Source organism: Takifugu flavidus, chromosome 5, assembly GCF_003711565.1.
Source record: "Takifugu flavidus isolate HTHZ2018 chromosome 5, ASM371156v2, whole genome shotgun sequence".
Taxonomy (NCBI): Eukaryota; Metazoa; Chordata; class Actinopteri; order Tetraodontiformes; family Tetraodontidae; genus Takifugu; species Takifugu flavidus.
In genome coordinates, this window is record NC_079524.1 from 17,946,205 (window position 1) to 17,965,096 (window position 18,892).

General features: G+C 53.8%; 2 protein-coding genes across 4 annotated transcripts in view; one reads left to right on the top strand and one right to left on the bottom strand.

Moving 5' to 3' along the window:
• abca2 (ATP-binding cassette, sub-family A (ABC1), member 2) overlaps positions 1-9,690 on the bottom strand; it is a 34,085-nt gene extending 24,395 nt beyond the window's left edge. For both annotated transcript variants that reach the window (XM_057031697.1, XM_057031696.1), the window contains exons 1-2: positions 9,421-9,690; positions 3,026-3,119 (exon numbers count right to left, since the gene is read on the bottom strand). In XM_057031697.1, coding sequence (XP_056887677.1) covers positions 3,026-3,119; positions 9,421-9,486 — 160 coding nt within the window. In that variant the 5' untranslated portion in view covers positions 9,487-9,690. The remainder of the gene's footprint in view (positions 1-3,025; positions 3,120-9,420) is intronic.
• A 290-nt stretch (positions 9,691-9,980) lies between these two features.
• The window catches only part of npdc1b (neural proliferation, differentiation and control, 1b), a 35,335-nt gene continuing 26,423 nt past the window's right edge, over positions 9,981-18,892 (top strand). The window contains exons 1-7 of one of the 2 annotated variants that reach the window (XM_057031739.1): positions 9,981-10,311; positions 15,383-15,561; positions 16,348-16,437; positions 16,706-16,885; positions 17,256-17,322; positions 17,411-17,492; positions 18,733-18,812. In XM_057031739.1, coding sequence (XP_056887719.1) covers positions 10,139-10,311; positions 15,383-15,561; positions 16,348-16,437; positions 16,706-16,885; positions 17,256-17,322; positions 17,411-17,492; positions 18,733-18,812 — 851 coding nt within the window. In that variant the 5' untranslated portion in view covers positions 9,981-10,138. Of the gene's footprint in view, positions 10,320-15,382; positions 15,562-16,347; positions 16,438-16,705; positions 16,886-17,255; positions 17,323-17,410; positions 17,493-18,732; positions 18,813-18,892 lie in introns of both variants that reach the window. The other variant, XM_057031740.1, reaches the window with a different exon arrangement.

Sequence of the window (18,892 nt, forward strand, 5' to 3'; positions counted from 1 at the left end):
TGCCACACAAAACATCTGGCCCTGTCCACATGAAACATCTGGCCCTGTCCACACGAAACATCTGGCCCTGTCCACACGAAACATCTGGCCCTGAAGGCAGCGTAGACTATTCTTACTAACAACGGTAGAGCACCATGACTGAAGAGCACTGTTACCAACAACTGTGAACTCGTCTCGTCTTCTTCTAACCCTAACCCTACCCTAGCCTTAGCTCTAACCTACCCTAGCCTTAGCTCTAACCCTACCCTAGCCTTAGCTCTAACCCTAACCCTAGCCTAGCCTTAGCTCTAACCCTACCCTAGCCTTAGCTCTAACCCTACCCTAGCCTTAGCTCTAACCCTAACCCTAGCCTTAGCTCTAACCCTAACCCTAGCCTTAGCTCTAACCCTAACCCTAGCCTTAGCTCTAACCCTACCCTAGCCTTAGCTCTAACCCTACCCTAGCCTTAGCTCTAACCCTAACCCTAGCCTTAGCTCTAACCCTACCCTAGCCTTAGCTCTAACCCTAACCCTAGCCTTAGCTCTAACCCTAACCCTAGCCTTAGCTCTAACCCTAACCCTAGCCTTAGCTCTAACCCTAGCCTAGCCTTAGCTCTAACCCTAACCCTAGCCTTAGCTCTAATGCTAACCTAACCCTAACCCTAGCCTTAGCTCTAACCCTACCCTAGCCTTAGCTCTAATGCTAACCTAACCCTAACCCTAGCCTTAACCCTACCCTAGCCTTAGCTCTAATGCTAACCTAACCCTAACCCAAAGTGTCACTGATAGGCTGTCGGGGGGCTCGCTCATCCTTCCACACAGGAGCGTTTTGCTCAAGACGGACCTGAAAGGGATGAATGACGACCTGCTGAGCAACTGAATGGAGGAGGACACAGGGACACAGGGACACATGGACACATGGATGCAGGGACACAGGGACACATGGACACATGGACACACAGAGACGTCCTGGGACCAGCCAGGTAAAGGAACATGGTGGCACTTACATACTGATGCGTCCATCATGCAGAGAACATGCATCATACATGAGAGACAGAAAGAGATGAGACAAAGTAAAGAGACATCAACTGGAGCCACCACCATGTTCTCCAGGGACGGAACCAAAGATCAGGCAGGAACCAAAGAAGAAGAGACGAAGTGTAGCAGCCAGGAGCAATGACCTTCTACATCTGAGGGATGAGCACATGCTCCTCAATGTGAAGGAGGGCCAGCAACCCAAACATCCTCATCGTCATAGCAACTGTTCCTCAGCCTGTCATGATGAGGGAGGAGTCATGGACCGGTGTCATGGACGGGTGTCATGGACCACGGTGTTCGTGTCATGGACCGTCATGGGATGTCATGGACCGGGTTGTGTCATGGACTGGGGTGTCATGGAACGGTGCCCGATGTCATGGACGGTGTCATGGGAACCGGTGTCATGGACGGTGTCACATCCATGGACCCCCCGGGTCCCCCCCCCGGTGTCATGGACCGGTGTTTGTCATGGACGGGTGTCATGGACCGGTGTCATGGACAGGTTGTGTCATGGACCGGTGTTGTCATGGACCCGCCATGTGTCATGGACCGGTGTCATGTGTCATGGACGGGTGTCATGGACCGGTGTCATGGACCGGTGTCAGGTGACCGGTGTCATGGACGAGTGTCATGGACCGGTGTCATGGACCGATGTCATGGACGGGTGTCATGGACGGGTGTCATGGACGGGTGTCATGGACGGGTGTCATGGACCGGTGTCATGGACCGATGTCATGGACGGTGTCATGGATCGGTGTCATGGACCGTGTCATGGACGGGTGTCATGGACGGGTGTCATGGACCGGTGTCATGGACCGGTGTCATGGACGGGTGTCATGGATGGGTGTCATGGACGGGTGTCATGGACCGGTGTCATGGACCGGTGTCATGGACGGGTGTCATGGACCGTGTCATGGACCGATGTCATGGACGGGTGTCATGGACCGGTGTCATGGATGGGTGTCATGGACCGGTGTCATGGACCGGTGTCATGGACCGATGTCATGGACCGGTGTCATGGATGGGTGTCATGGACCGGTGTCATGGACCGATGTCATGGACCGGTGTCATGGACGGGTGTCATGGACGGGTGTCATGGACCGGTGTCATGGACCGATGTCATGGACGGGTGTCATGGACCGGTGTCATGGATGGGTGTCATGGACCGGTGTCATGGACCGGTGTCATGGACCGATGTCATGGACCGGTGTCATGGATGGGTGTCATGGACCGGTGTCATGGACCGGTGTCATGGACGGGTGTCATGGATGGGTGTCATGGACGGGTGTCATGGACCGGTGTCATGGACCGGTGTCATGGACCGGTGTCATGGACGGGTGTCATGGACCGGTGTCATGGACCGGTGTCATGGACCGGTGTCATGGACGGGTGTCATGGATGGGTGTCATGGACCGGTGTCATGGACGGGTGTCATGGACCGATGTCATGGACCGGTGTCATGGACGGGTGTCATGGATGGGTGTCATGGACCGGTGTCATGGACGGGTGTCATGGACCGGTGTCATGGACCGGTGTCATGGACCGATGTCATGGATGATTTCATGGACCGTGTCATGGACCGGTGTCATGGACCGATGTCATGGATGATGTCATGGACCGGTGTCATGGACCGGTGTCATGGACCGATGTCATGGACCGGTGTCATGGACGGGTGTCATGGATGGGTGTCATGGACCGGTGTCATGGACGGGGTCATGGACCGATGTCACGGACCGGTGTCACGGACCGTGTCATGGACCGGTGTCATGGACCGTTGTCATGGACCGGTGTCATGGACCAGTGTCATGGACGGGTGTCATGGACCGGTGTCATGGACCGGTGTTTCCACAGGAAAACCTTTAGTCTTTGGAGAGCAGACCAACGCACTTGTTCAGGGTGGGAGGACGTCTCAACATTTAAACATCTCAACATTTAAACATCTCAACATTTAAACATCTCAACATTTAAACGTCTTCCTCCTTCCTCCTTCCAGTTTCTTTATTTCCTACCTTCTTTGACAGCAATCGCTGGTTTCTTCTGCCTCAGACCCAAGAGGATGAAGAACAGGACCAGAGGAATAAAGATCTCAAACGCCAGCACCCACTAGAGAGGAGGAGAGGAGGAGGAGGAGGAGGAGAGGGAGGGAGAGGAGGAGGAGGAGGAGGAGGAGGAGAGGAGGAGGAGGAGGAGAGGAGGAGGAGGGGAAGGAGGAAGAGGAGGAGGAGGAGGAGGGGGAAGAGGAGGAGGAGGAGAGGAGGAGGAGGGGAAGGAGGAAGAGGAGGAGGAGGAGGAGGAGGAGGAGGAGGAGAGGGAGGGAGAGGAGGAGGAGGAGGAGGAGGAGGAGGAGGAGGAGAGGGAGGAGAAGGAGGAGGGGAAGGAGAAAGAGGAGGAGGAGGAGGAGGAGGAGGGGGAGGAGAAGGGAACTTGTGTCATTCATGTTTGTTGACTGGGCAGCTCCCCTCTAACCTGTGAAGCACCTGTACCACAGACCATTGATTGATGATGGCTCAGTGATGCTGGTCAAATGTCAACTACACAACTGTTACAGAGGACCAGTGATGCTGTCACCGTGGCAACAGAACCCACTGCTCATGTGGTGGTTGTCACGGTAACCAGTGCGTCCATTCATGAGACTGGAGCCTCCCAAACCTGATGCAGTTAACCTGATCAACACGTTTGTTTCCACCATCCATCATCCATCCATCATCCATCCATCCATCCATCCACCCAGCCAGCCAGCAGCCAGCCCGCAGCCAGCCAGCAGCCAGCCAGCCAGCCAGCAGCCAGCCAGCACCCAGCCAGCCAGCAGCAGCCAGCCAGCCAGCAAGCCAGCAAGCAGCCAGCCAGCAGCCAGCCAGCCAGCCAGCAGCCAGCAGCCAGCCAGCCAGCAGCAGCCAGCCAGCAGCCAGCCAGCCAGCCAGCCAGCCAGCAGCCAGCCAGCCAGCAGCAAGCAAGCAGCCAGCCAGCCAGCCAGCAGCCAGCCAGCCAGCAGCCACCCAGCAGCAGCCAGCCAGCCAGCAGCCAGCCACCCAGCCAGCAGCCAGCCAGCCAGCAGCCAGCAGCAGCCAGCCAGCCAGCCACCCAGCAGCAGCCAGCCAGCCAGCCAGCAGCCAGCCAGCAGCAGCCAGCCAGCCATCAGCAGCCAGCCAGCAGCCAGCCAGCCAGCAAGCAGCCAGCCGGCAAGCAGCCAGCCAGCCAGCAGCAGCCAGCCAGCAGCAAGCAGCCAGCACCCAGCCAGCAGCAGCCAGCCAGCCAGCAGCCAGCCAGCCATCAGCAGCCAGCCAGCCAGCCAGCAGCCAGCCCGCAGCCAGCCAGCAGCCAGCCACCAGCCAGCAGCCAGCCAGCCACCCAGCAGCCAGCAGCCACCAGCCAGCAGCCAGCCAGCCAGCAGCAAGCCAGCCAGCAGCCAGCCAGCCAGCCAGCCACCCATCCAGCAGCCAGCCAGCCACCCAGCAGCCAGCCAGCCACCAGCCAGCCAGCCAGCAGCCACCCAGCCAGCCAGCAGCCAGCCAGCCAGCCAGCCACCCAGCAGCAGCCAGCCAGCCAGCAGCCAGCCAGCCAGCCAGCAGCCAGCCAGCAGCAGCCAGCCACCAGCCAGCAGCCAGCCAGCAGCCAGCCAGCCAGCCAGCATCCACCACCCATCCATCCATCCATCCATCATCCATCATCCATCCATCCATCAGCCATCATCCATCCATCATCCATCCATCATCCATCCATCCATCTATTCATCCATCATCCATCCATCATCCACCCATCCATCATCCACCCACCCATCCATCCATCATCTATCATCCATCATCTATCATCCATCCATCCATCCATCCATCCATCCATCCATCCATCATCCATCCATCCATCAGGACGTGTTCCTGTCTGGGGCAGTTTTCAATGAGCTCATGACACTCTTGAACCCAGCTGTTGCTGAGAAAGCACCGTTCCTTCCTCCTCCTCCTCCTCCTCCTTCTTCTTCTTCCTTCTTCCTCCTCCTCCTTCTTCCTCCTCCTCCTCCTCCTCCACCTCCTGGTTCAGCTCTAGGTTTCTGACTGTGTTAAATCAGCCTTAAATCATTCTGATGTCCCCCCTGAGGGACCCAACCTCGGCAGGATATCATGGGGAACCTCTTTTCTCCTCAGCATGGACCACTGCTGCCTGGATGCTCCTGCCATGGATGAAACCTTCTGCCTCGGTGTTGGTGGACCTGCTGTCAGCACCACCAAGCTGGACTAGAACTGAGTCTTTGCTGAACTAGCTGGGAATGAGAGTGGTGCCGCTACATACAGTATATCTGTATATTCAGATATTTTTAGACTTTACAGAACTGACCCCAGGACAGACCCCAGCAGTCACCCTAGGATAGACCCCAGAGCCAGACCCCAAGACTGGCCCCAGAGCCAGACCCCAGGACAGACCCGAGAGCCAGACCCCAGGACTGGCCCCAGAGCCAGACCCCAGGACTGAACTCAGCTTCAAGCACTGGTGGACGGAAAGCTGAAGTTTAACATGAGGACCTTTGAGTAGGAACAAACTCAAATGGGGGACTCTGATGCTTTTGGTGGGCAGAGGATTAGAAAGAGGGACAGGACAGGCTGGGTTGGGAAGAGTCACCCGCTGCTGTCTCCTAAACAATGCTCTTATTGTGAAGGTGAAGTGAGACAGCCGAATGTGACAACGAAGCTTCTATCAGACCAGACGTGCGTGGACACAGCGTGCACTGTTCTACAGGCCGGGGGACAGAAACCTGAACTCCAAACCCAGTATCATCGTTGAGTTTTCCTACCTGGATCCCAGCACCTCTGACACACGAGAGCAGCTCGAGGAACCTACACCAGAATCCACTACAAGTTACACCACAAAGTTACACCACAAAGTTACACTACAAAGTTACACCACAAAGTTACACCACAAAAAACAACAGATACAACAGGTGAACTCCTCCAAGCTGAGAAGAACAAACTACCACTTTGTTATTTTTGTCCAACGAGACGTGTTTCTGGGCCTCTTTGACTCGCTCTTGATCTTCCAATAATGTCCAAGTTCACCCTCCACAAGTACAAAAGTTAGTTAGCTAGTTAATGAGTGATGATGTTGCTAGTTAATGAGTGATGATGTTGCTAGTTAATGTGTGATGATGTTGCTAGTTAATGAGTGATGATGTTGCTAGTTAATGTGTGATGATTTGCTAGTTAATGAGTGATGATGTTGCTAGTTAATGTATGATGTTGCTAGTTATGAGTGATGATTTGCTAGTTAATGTATGATGTTGCTAGTTAATGAGTGATGGTGTTGCTAGTTAATGAGTGATGATGTTGCTAGTTATGAGTGATGATGTTGCTTGTTAATGAGTGATGGTGTTGCTAGTTAATGATGATGGTGTTGCTAGTTAATGAGTGATGATGTTGCTAGTTATGTATGATTTGCTAGTTAATGAGTGATGATGTTGCTAGTTAATGAGTGATGGTGTTGCTAGTTAATGAGTGATGATGTTGCTAGTTAATGTATGATGTGCTAGTTAATGAGTGATGATGTTGCTAGTTAATGTATGATGATGTGCTAGTTAATGAGTGATGATGTTGCTAGTTAGTGAGTGATGGTGTTGCTAGTTAATGAGTGATGATGTTGCTAGTTAATGAGTGATGATGTTGCTAGTTAATGTATGATGTGCTAGTTAATGAGTGATGATTTGCTAGTTAATGTATGATGATGTTGCTAGTTAATGTGTGATGATGTTGCTAGTTAGTGAGTGATGGTGTTGCTAGTTAATGAGTGATGGTGTTGCTAGTTAATGAGTGATGATGTTGCTAGTTAATGTATGATGATGTTGCTAGTTAATGAGTGATGATGTTGCTAGTTAATGTATGATGATGTTGCTAGTTAATGAGTGATGATGTTGCTAGTTAATGAGTGATGGTGTTGCTAGTTAATGAGTGATGGTGTTGCTAGTTAATGTATGATGATGTTGCTAGTTAATGTGTGATGATGTTGCTAGTTAGTGAGTGATGGTGTTGCTAGTTAATGAGTGATGGTGTTGCTAGTTAATGAGTGATGATGTTGCTAGTTAATGTATGATGTTGCTAGTTAATGAGTGATGATGTTGCTAGTTAATGTATGATGTTGCTAGTTAATGAGTGATGATGTGCTAGTTAATGAGTGATGGTGTTGCTAGTTAATGAGTGATGATGTTGCTAGTTAATGAGTGATGATGTTGCTAGTTAATGAGTGATGATGTTGCTAGTTAATGAGTGATGGTGTTGCTAGTTAATGAGTGATGGTGTTGCTAGTTAATGAGTGATGATGTTGCTAGTTAAGTATGATGTTGCTAGTTAATGAGTGATGATGTTGCTAGTTAATGTATGATGATGTTGCTAGTTAATGTGTGATGATGTTGCTAGTTAGTGAGTGATGGTGTTGCTAGTTAATGAGTGATGGTGTTGCTAGTTAATGAGTGATGATGTTGCTAGTTAATGTATGATGTGCTAGTAATGAGTGATGATGTTGCTAGTTAATGATGATGATGTTGCTAGTTAATGTGTGATGATGTTGCTAGTTATGAGTGATGGTGTTGCTAGTTAATGAGTGATGGTGTGCTAGTTAATGAGTGATGATGTTGCTAGTTAATGTATGATGTTGCTAGTAATGAGTGATGATGATGTTGCTAGTTAATGTATGATGATGTTGCTAGTTAATGAGTGATGTGTTGCTAGTTAATGAGTGATGGTGTTGCTAGTTAATGGTTGAAGTTTCAAACCACTTTATTAGGTGTCACATAGTGACGGCTCACACATACATACATTAAAAGTACGAGTGGTGTTGGTACTGGTACCCGGTATTGGTACCAGTACTCAGGAGTGAGCACTGGTACCAAACATTCCTAATTTATAGTCATCATAAAATCATTACATTTCATAAGTCACTTGGCAGTGATGAATATTTTTATTCATTCCACTGGGACCTAGTTCCACCTGGGTAAACCAGTTGCGGACACTGGAACATGGCCTCTCACCTGGAGGTCACCTGATGTTCATCTTATGGACCAATTAGTCTTTTAAAGATCGATAAACTTTTATCTTCAATATCGGCCGCTAGGTTAGCAGGAACGCTAGCTCCACTCCTTCATCTAGATCAAAGACAGCTTGTTGATGAGGGAGTAACACTGAACCCTATTTAACGAGCACGTGGCCACAGACACCTCAGATGCTGAGAAGGCCGCTGCTGAGGTCTGAAGGCTCATGGATCTGACACCTTCAACCACTTCAGCTTTCAACCATCTTTAAAGAAACACCCGTGTCTAGAAACACCTGTGTCTAGATACACCTGTGTCTAGAAACCCTGGTGTCTAGATACGCCCGTGTCTAGAAACACCTGTGTCTAGAAACCCTGGTGTCTAGATACGCCCGTGTCTAGAAACACCTGTATCTAGAAACACCTGTATCTAGAAACACCTGTGTGTAGAACCCTGGTGTCTAGATACGCCCGTGTCTAGAAACACCTGTGTGTAGAAACCCTGGTGTCTAGATACGCCCGTGTCTAGAAACACCTGTGTCTAGAAACCCTGTGTCTAGATACGCCCGTGTCTAGAAACACCTGTATCTAGAAACACCTGTATCTAGAAACACCTGTGTGTAGAAACCCTGGTGTCTAGATACGCCCGTGTCTAGAACACCTGTGTCTAGAAACCCTGGTGTCTAGAAACACCTCTGTCTAGAAACACCTCTGTCTAGAAACCCTGGTGTCTAGATACGCCCGTGTCTAGAAACACCTGTGCCTAGAAACACCCGTGTCTAGAAACACCCGTGTCTAGAAACACCCGTGTCTAGAAACCCCAGCCAGGGCTGCGCTGACTCTCTGAAGGTGTGGTGGAGGCCACACCACTGTGAGCCCACAGACAGACACAGACACAGACACACAGCACAGACCTGCTGCCTGGTCAACAGCTTTGCATCTTGTCCTCAGAAACGGCCAAAGGACACCGAAATGATGACTCATAGCCAGGGAGCTAGCATTAGCATGTAGCTTCATCCAGTGCTATCAAAGCCACCACCAGCACCACCTGTTTGATGGAGCCAGACTTTCTCCAGGAGCCTCCTGTCAGCTGAGGTGGGACCAGCTCGGGGGCTGCTGCTGGCTGGGGGGCTACAGAACCCCCCTCCCCCCCACGGCTGCACCGGCTCCCTGCTAATGTCAGTTCACATCCATGAACCGAGAGGACATTTGGACAGCTGGTTCATGCTTTCCTTATTGTTGTGTTGTTGTTGTTGTTATTGACTCGGCTGTATTACCAGACCAGACCAGTCAGACCAGACCAGTCAGACCAGACCAGGAGTGCTCGGCTCCCTACGGGCTTTTCTAACCACCACATCTGGCGCTCCTGGACCCCCCGGGCCGCCCCTCCGCTCGGACTCACCGGGCCTCTCCTCTTCAGGGAGATGTTCTTCCACAGCAGGAGGTGCAGCTGGTGCAGGAACCCCATCTTGGCTCGGATCCTGCCTCGGTCCTCCCGACACTCATCACATTAGCATCCCGGCTGCGGCCTCTGGCGGGGACGGTCCGTCCGAACCGGTCCCGGTCCGGGCATGAGTCGGGCTGACAGCTCTCAACAGAACCGACGCTGGGCTCCTCTGCTGCTGCTGCTGCTGGCGGCGGCTCCTCTCGTCACCCGGACTCTTCCTCCTGCTCCTCCTCTTCCTCCGCTCCACTTTAACTGCGCCGAGCAGGAAACGTGTTGGACCTCGCCGCTGTCAGCAGGGGGCGCCAGAGCGCCGCATCACAAACACCCGGGATCTTCTTCTATTTCTGCCCGAGACCTTTGATATTGTAGTATTTTATTCAACTTCTGTCGTGACCTCTTTGTATTATTTTACCTTTTTTTTTAAGCGTGTTATTGTGGACGGACCGCCGGAAGGCAGGGTTCTGTGCGTGGTGACGTCACAGGCGGACGCGGCTCCCCAGGAGAGCGGCGATAATCAGGCAGCCAGGCGTCGGTGCGCATCCATGTTGTTGCAGGTCGCCAGTAGGACTGAGGATCTGGACTGAGGATCTGGATTGAGGTTCGGGATTAGTCCTTGTTTCGATCTGCGCTGCGTCACCGGACCCTCTGTTCTCCGAGCATCAGGGATGGAGGAATGAGCAGCACCGACGCTCCTTGGTCGCCGCCTGCTCCTCATCCTGCTCCGGCGTCTCCTCTGTCGGCCTCCGCGTCCCCCGTCGCTCGTCGGTGCCGTGGTCGGGATGCGGGCCCCGCTCGGCCGCGCTGCGGTGCTTGCGGCCCTGTTGACGCTGAGCACCTGTCTGACAGGTAAGGAGGTGCCTCGCGAGCCGTGACTGGCTGGGTTAGGGTTCGGGCCAACCGGCTCCGTCCACACTGGAGCACGAGGCCAGCTCACCAGACTGTGGTTGGACTCACTCATCTGTTGTCAGAACCAGAACCAGCTGTTGTCAGAACCGGTCCCAGCACCAACTGGGCCAGTTTCCAGCACCTGGACGTGATTTTAGTGTCTTGTTGTGTTTCAGAGCTTTAAACTAGAATCCAAAGCTAAAACCAGTGCGTGACTTTGATTTTAGATGTGGTTGATTGCGCCTCTCCTTCGGGCCCGTTACTGGTCCCACCACCGACCCACACTGGGGCACCAGTGACCCACTGGTTTATCTATCTGGCAGACCCACTGGAACAGGGAGATTTCCCAGTGTCGAGCTGCTTGTTGTCTCACACACACTCCAGCTGTCAGAGCTGAGAGCTGTGTGACGCTGATGCCTGCTCACACACACTCTCTCACACACACACACACACCCTCACACACACAACTCTCACTCACACCCACACACACACACACACTACACCCACCCACTCCACACCCTTTAGGCTAATAATAGGTGGGTCTGTCTCCACCAAAACATCCCTGTTGCAGCCCCGCTGCCATGGAAACCACAGAAACGGGGCCGGTTGTGTCCGATGGTGTGTCTCAGGTGATGGTGCAGGTGTGTGACTGCAGCACCACCCTGGTGTGAGGGTGGTGCTGCAACATCAGTCTGGTGAGGACAAAGATGAGGTTGTTGCTCTGGTTGGAGGGGATGCGGAGCAGAGGTTGCTAGGAAACTGACTTGAGGAGAACATGTGGTGGCTGGATGCTGTGAGAGGTGTCGTCGTTTTCTCATGGATGAGGCTCAGGATCGCTTGTTTCTGCAGCTCACACCGTTAGCTTAGCTTAGCTTAGCTTGTGTGGCTTCATCAGCGCTGAGTGTTGGTGACTAGCAGCCTGACATTTGTTGTCTTCTGGTTAAACAAGTATCGTCAACGGTAGCATGATCAACAGGTGTGTGTGTGTGTGTTGTGTGTGTGTGTGTTGTGTGTGTGTGTGTGAGAGAGAGAGAGAGACCACTAGCGTGGCTTATTTAGCTCACAACCCTGCCATCCTTGACTTGTGTATCTGTGTGATGACTCACCCTCAGTGATGTCATACCTCTGTGGTTGCAATGGCAGTCGCCATAGCAACCACTGTCCAGGATCCAGCCAGAGAGAAGGGAGGTGTGAAACAAAGGGTGGAGAGCTGCAGCTAATCGTGATCCTCATGAAGGTGGGGGTGATGAAGGTGGGCTGATGAAGATGGGGTGATGAAGTGGGCGTGATGAAGGTGGGGTGATGAAGGTGGGGTGATGAAGGTGGGGTGATGAAGGTGGGGTGATGAAGGGGGGTGATGAAGGTGGGCTGATGAAGATGGGGTGATGAAGGTGGGCGTGATGAGGTGGGGTGATGAAGGTGGGCTGATGAGATGGGGTGATGAAGGTGGCGTGATGAAGGTGGGGTGATGAAGGTGGGTTGATGAAGGTGGGGGTGATGAAGGTGGGGTGATGAAGGTGGGGTGATGAAGGTGGGGTGATGAAGGTGGGGTGATGAAGGTGGGGGTGATGAAGGTGGGGTGATGAAGGTGGGGGTGATGAATGGGTGGGTGATGAAGGTGGGCTGATGAAGGTGGGGTGATGAAGGTGGGGTGATGAAGGTGGGGTGATGAAGGTGGGCTGATGAAGGTGGGCGTGATGAAGGTGGGCTGATGAAGGTGGGGTGATGAAGGTGGGGTGATGAAGGTGGGGTGATGAAGGTGGGGTGATGAAGGTGGGGTGATGAAGGTGGGGTGATGAAGGTGGGGGTGTGAACGGTGGGGGTGATGAAGGTGGGCGTGATGAAGTGGGGGTGTGATGGTGGTGGGCTGATGAAGGTGGGGTGATGAAGGTGGGGTGATGAAGGTGTGGGTGATGAAGGTGGGCTGATGAAGGTGGGCGTGATGAAGGTGGGCTGATGAAGGTGGGGTGATGAAGGTGGGGTGATGAAGGTGGGGTGATGAAGGTGGGGTGATGAAGGTGGGGATGAAGTGGGGGTGATGAAGGTGGGGGTGTATGAAGGTGGGGGTGATGAAGGTGGGCGTGATGAAGGGGGGGTGATGAAGGTGGGCTGATGAAGGTGGGGTGATGAAGGTGGGGTGATGAAGGTGGGGGTGATGAAGGTGGGGTGATGAAGGTGGGGTGATGAAGGTGGGCGTGATGAAGGTGGGCTGATGAAGGTGGGGTGATGAAGGTGGGGTGATGAAGGTGTGGTGGATGAAGTGTTGAAAAGGGGTGATGAAGGTGGGGGTGATGAAGGTGGGCGTGATGAAGGTGGCGTGATGAAGGTGGGGTGATGAAGGTGGCGTGATGAAGGTGGGCGTGATGAAGGTGGCTGATGAAGGTGGGCTGATGAAGGTGGGCGTGATGAAGGTGGGCGTGATGAAGTGGGCGTGATGAAGGTGGGGTGATGAAGGTGGGGGTGATGAAGGTGGGGTGATGAAGTGGGCGTGATGAAGGTGGGGTGATGAAGGTGGGGGTGATGAAGGTAAGGATGATGAAGGTGGGCGTGATGAAGGTGGGCGTGATGAAGGTGGGGTGATGAAGGTGGCGTGATGAAGGTGGCGTGATGAAGGTGGGGTGATGAAGGTGGGTGATGAAGGTGGGCGTGATGAAGGTGGGCGTGATGAAGGTAAGGATGATGAAGGTGGGCGTGATGAAGGCGGGGTGATGAAGGTGGGCGTGATGAAGGCGGGCGTGATGAAGGCGGGGTGATGAGGTGGGGTGATGAAGGTGGGCGTGATGAAGGTGGGCGTGATGAAGGTGGGGATGATGAAGGTGGGCGTGATGAAGGTGGGGATGATGAAGGTGGGCGTGATGAAGGCGGGGTGATGAAGGTGGGCGTGATGAAGGTGGGCGTGATGAAGGTGGGGGTGATGAGGCGGGGTGATGAAGGTGGGGTGATGAAGGTGGGCGTGATGAAGGTGGGCGTGATGAAGGTGGGGTGATGAAGGTGGGGTGATGAAGGTGGGGGTGATGAAGGTGGGGTGATGAAGGTGGGGGTGATGAAGGTGGGGTGATGAAGGTGGGCGTGATGAAGGTGGGGGTGATGAAGGTGGGGTGATGAAGGTGGGCGTGATGAAGGTGGGTGATGAGGTGGGGTGATGAAGGTGGGGTTATGAAGGTGGGGGTGATGAAGGTGGCGTGATGAAGGTGGGGTGATGAAGGTGGGGATGATGAAGGTGGGGTGATGAAGGTGGGGATGATGAAGGTGGGGTGATGACGGTGGGGGTGATGAAGTTGGGCTGATGAAGTTGGGGTATGAAGGTGGGGGTGATGAAGGTGGGGTGATGAAGGTGGGCGTGATGAAGGTGGGCGTGATGAAGGCGGGGTGATGAGGTGGGCGTGATGAAGGCGGGGTGATGAAGGTGGGCGTGATGAAGGTGGGGTGATGAAGGTGGGCGTGATGAAGGTGGGGGTGATGAAGGTGGGCGTGATGAAGGTGGGGGTGATGAAGGCGGGGTGATGAAGGTGGGCGTGATGAAGGTGGGCGTGATGAAGGTGGGTGATGAGGTGGGGGTGATGAAGGTGGGCGTGATGAAGGCGGGCGTGATGAAGGCGGGCGTGATGAAGGCGGGCGTGATGAAGGGGGGGTGATGAAGGCGGGGGTGATGAAGGGGGGGTGATGAAGTGATGGGGTGAAGGTGGGCGTGATGAATGGTGATGGGGGCGTGATGAAGGTGGGGGTGATGAAGGTGGGCGTGATGAAGGCGGGCGTGATGAAGGCGGGCGTGATGAAGGTGGGGTGATGAAGGTGGGGTGATGAAGGTGGGGTGATGAAGGTGGGCGTGATGAAGGTGGGCGTGATGAAGGTGGGGTGATGAAGGTGGGGTGATGAAGGTGGGCGTGATGAAGGTGGGTGATGAAGTGGGCGTGATGAAGGTGGGGTGATGAAGGTGGGCGTGATGAAGGTGGGCGTGATGAAGGTGGGCGTGATGAAGTGGGGTGATGAAGGTGGGCGTGATGAAGGTGGGGTGATGAAGGTGGGGGTGATGAAGGTGGGCGTGATGAAGGTGGGGGTGTGATGAAGTTGGGCGTGATGAAGGTGGGGTGATGAAGGTGGGCGTGATGAGGTGGGCGTGATGAAGGTGGGGTGATGAAGGTGGGGTGATGAAGGTGGGCGTGATGAAGGTGGGGGTGATGAAGGCGGGCGTGATGAAGGCGGGCGTGATGAAGGTGGGGTGATGAAGGCGGGCGTGATGAAGGTGGGTGATGAAGGTGGGGGTGATGAAGGTGGGCGTGATGAAGGTGGGGGTGATGAAGGTGGTGTGATGAAGGTGGGCGTGATGAAGGTTGGTCGACTGATCTGATCACAGCAGCAACATGACGGAGACTTGAAACTGGGAGGAGACCAGTAAACAACTGGTGGACCATGTTGCAGTGTAGACCTGAACCAGGGCTCCACCCTGGACGGGATGGAGGGATAGATGATGGATGGAGGGAGGGATGGAGGGATAGATGATGGATGGAGGGAGGGATGGAGGGATGGAGGGATGATGATGGATGGAGGGAGGGATGGAGGGATGGAGGGATAGATGATGGATGGAGGCATGGAGGGATGATTGATGGATGGTGGATGATGGATGGAGGGATGATGGATGATGGATGGATGGATGGATGATGGATGGAGGGCTGGCTGCTGGCTGGCGGGATGATGGATGGTGGATGCATGGTCTGGAGGATGATCTCGCTGGCTGGAGGGATGCTGGCTGGCGGCTGGCTGATGTGGATGGATGGCTGATGGATGGATGGCTGGCTGCTCTGGCGGGCTGCGGGATGATGGCTGGCGGGATGGGTCTCTGCTGGCTGGCGGGCTGCTGGACTGGCTGGCTGCTGGAGGGCTGCTGATCTTGCGGTCTGGCGGGCTGCCTGGCTGGCTGATGGGGGCTGGAGGGCTGCTGGAGGGCGGGCTGCTGGCTGATGGAGGGAGGGGTAAACAGTGTGACCTGGTCCCAGGAGCAGCCTCTGGTCCCAGCATTGTCCCCTGTGTCCAGGGTCCCCAGGGTCCCCCAGTGTGTCCCCCGCAGCCTGGACTGTGCCCGGGCAGGACGCCACTTCTGCCAGCCTGGCAGCTCCCAGTGTGGCCCCTGCCTGTACCCTCTGGTGGAGACCAGCAGGGGGCGCTGTGTGGTCAGGAGGAGGCCGACCCCTCGGCCCGCTCACCCCAGTCACGGTGAGTCTGTTCAGAGCTGCTTCACACACACATGCACACACACACACACATAAACACAGACACACACAAACACGGACACATACACAGACAGATACAGACACACACACACACACACACACACACACATACACACACACACACACACAACACGGACACATACACAGACACACATGCACACACACACACAAACACGGACACATACACAGACACACATGCACACACACACAAACACGGACACATACACAGACACACAGATACACACAGATACAGACACAAACACACACATAGATACACACAGACACACAAACACAGACACACGCACACACAAACACGGACACATACACAAACACACACACGTAGAAATACAGACACACACACACACATAGATACACGCATACACACACACTCAGATATACACACACAAACTCACACATACATGCAGACACACACAGATACACATACAGACAGACACATACACAGGTACAGACACACATTCACACAGATACACACACACACACCACACACACACACACACATACAGACGCTGCTGCCTGCTGTTGCCGTTCCCGCCACATGGGGGCGATGTGATGGAGGCATCATGTGACCAACATGTTTGTATCAGGGAGACGTGACACATGTTGAGGGTGCAAGAGCAGATGTTGAAGGTCAAGGAAGCACCAGGACCCGGGACCCCCAGACTGGCGTCAGACCCCCCCAGAACCCGAGGCCTGGGCCTGGAGATGGACCACATGCTGTATGTTCTGATAAAGATGGCTTTTCTTCTAGGTACGGTCAGCAGGTTCCCTGAACTGGATGAGGAGATCGACCTGCTGTCTGCTGTCATCAGTGAGCAGAGAACCATCTCCAAAGTGCCAGGTACTGTTTGGTACTGTTTGGTACTGCTTTGGTACTGTTTGGTACTGCTTTGGTACTGTTTTGGTACTGTTTGGTACTGTTTGGTACTGCTTTGGTACTGTTTGGTACTGCTTTGGTACTGCTTTGGTACTGTTTGGTACTGCTTTGGTACTGTTTGGTACTGCTTTGGTACTGCTTTGGTACTGTTTGGTACTGTTTGGTACTGTTTGGTACTGGGAAGGCTTCTGCTTTCATGCCAGCTGTCATTTATTACACAATGTGTCTGCAGCGGTCCCACAGGATCCCTCCAGACCAGAATCCAGCCCTGCGGCCCCCACGGAGCGGCCTCGGAGCCACAGCGTCCCCGTTCCCAGCGTGAATCCAGCCGGAACGACGAACAACACCACCCCCGATCTGCTCAGTGCTCCTGTCATCCTGCCCTACCCCCCCAACAACAACGTCTTTATCAGTGAGTTCTTCCTGTCGCTCAGTCCATTTATGAAGGACCCACTGTGGGTAACTAACCCTAACTAACCCTAACTAACCCATCATCAGGCCTGAGCTGAGTCCCTCCTGATTTAAGGTCTCCTTCAGATGTAGCTGAGGAGACCTTCTGGCTCATGGTTCTGAGTAAAATGTTGCTTTTGTGACTGCTGGATTCTGAGATCTTGGGACCGACCACAGATTTATTCCGGCTGTGCTGAAAGAGGCTTTTGAGCTGAGCCGACCGTCTCCACGCCCATGCTGCTCCGTCTTCCCCCTCACTCTGACCATGTCTCCCGATGGCAGAGCTGAGCAGCACTCTCTGCCTCTAACTGTCTGCCTGCTCTTCTTCTCAGTCATGAGCAGCGTCCTCATCATCGCCGGGTCCGTGGCTCTGGTGGTGGCAGCAGCCTGCTGGGTCCGGTAAGCTCCGACTTTCCTCCCCGGAGGCTTCACTCTTCCAGTCTGTTGCTAACTTTCTGAGCCTGATACGGACTAACTATGTCTGCAGCCTTCAGAGAGGTGTGCATCTCACCCAGAAGATGGATTACCCTGTCTACGGACTGATGGGGGCCCCCACGTTCGACAGCTTGGTGAGTAAAAAATCCTGAATTCTGAACTCTAATCCTCACCACCTCCTTTAGCTCTGCTAGCTACCAGCCCCTAAATACACCAGCTCATAAATGTCAAAGAACCAAATCAAAGGGGGACAGGTTGTGCATCAAAACATGAAGAAACCAGCCAGTCCTCGATAAGATGGTTGGGGGAGTGCTTAGCGTGCATGCAAACGTGTGGGGGGGGGCAGAGTCCAAGTCCTGGTGTGGGGACCTGAGAGCAGCTACCTGGAACACCGTCACCGGGTCACAGACATGAGCAGAGAAAAGAAGCTGGGATGATTATGGTGAGATCAACCAATCAAAATCCACCAGATCAGAAGGCTAGTGGTGCTAGCATGATCATGTGGACTCGGTAACAGAACTGCTGGGGTCACATCTGGGCTGCACCCACCCTCTGGAATAGACCACACCCCCTGATATAGGCCACACCTCTGAGATAGACCACACCCCACTGTGACAGGCCCCACTCCCTGTGGTAGGCCACACCCACCGTAGCAGCCCCACCCACCCCCCTGTGGTAGGCCCACCCCACCATGACAGCCCCTACCCTCTGAAATATACCACACCCACCGTGACAGGAACCCACCCCCGGAGTAGGTCACACCCCCTGGGATAGGCCACGCCCCATTGTGGTCAGCCCCTACCCTCTGAATAGGCCACACCCACCGTGACAGGCCCCACCCCCGGAGTAGATCACACCCCCTGGGGTAGGCCACGCCCTGCTGTGAGAGCTGATGATTGATCTGAGGGATTGAAACGTTAATAGTTTCACAAAATTAACGTGCAGTTAAACTGACTAATGTAATGTTTCTGGAATATTGAACAGATGCTACAAATGAAATAAAGAGAAATTCACTTCTAGCTAGCTGGTTTGTTGTGAACAATTAATGTAGTTATTGATTAACCTCCTTAGTTCCAGTGTCAACGACTAATAAACGACAGACTGTAAACAAGATCATCCCCCAGCCTCTCTGGAATAGACCACACCCCCTCTGTGATAGGCCCCACCCACCAGCAGCTGGAGCCCTCTTGGTGTCCCTCCCCACTTTAACCAGAGCAATGCTAAGCTAACTACAGTCCAACCTCAGTCACACTAGCAGGAACAGGTTCTGTTGTTAGCTGTCCTGTGACCGAGCACGGGAACGTGCTGACGGGCTGGTTTGGTGGAATGAGCACATGAATGGGGAAGATCATGTCATGTTCCTTCTGCCTCCAGCCAGGGGACAAGAGGTTGGCCCACAGCGCCCAGATGTTCCACTACCAGCACCAGAAGCAGCAGATGCTCTCCATGGAGAAGTAGGTGCCCCCAGCCTGTGTGCACCTCCCTAACCCCTAACCCTCCCTAACCCTAACCCCTAACCCTCCCTAACCCTCCC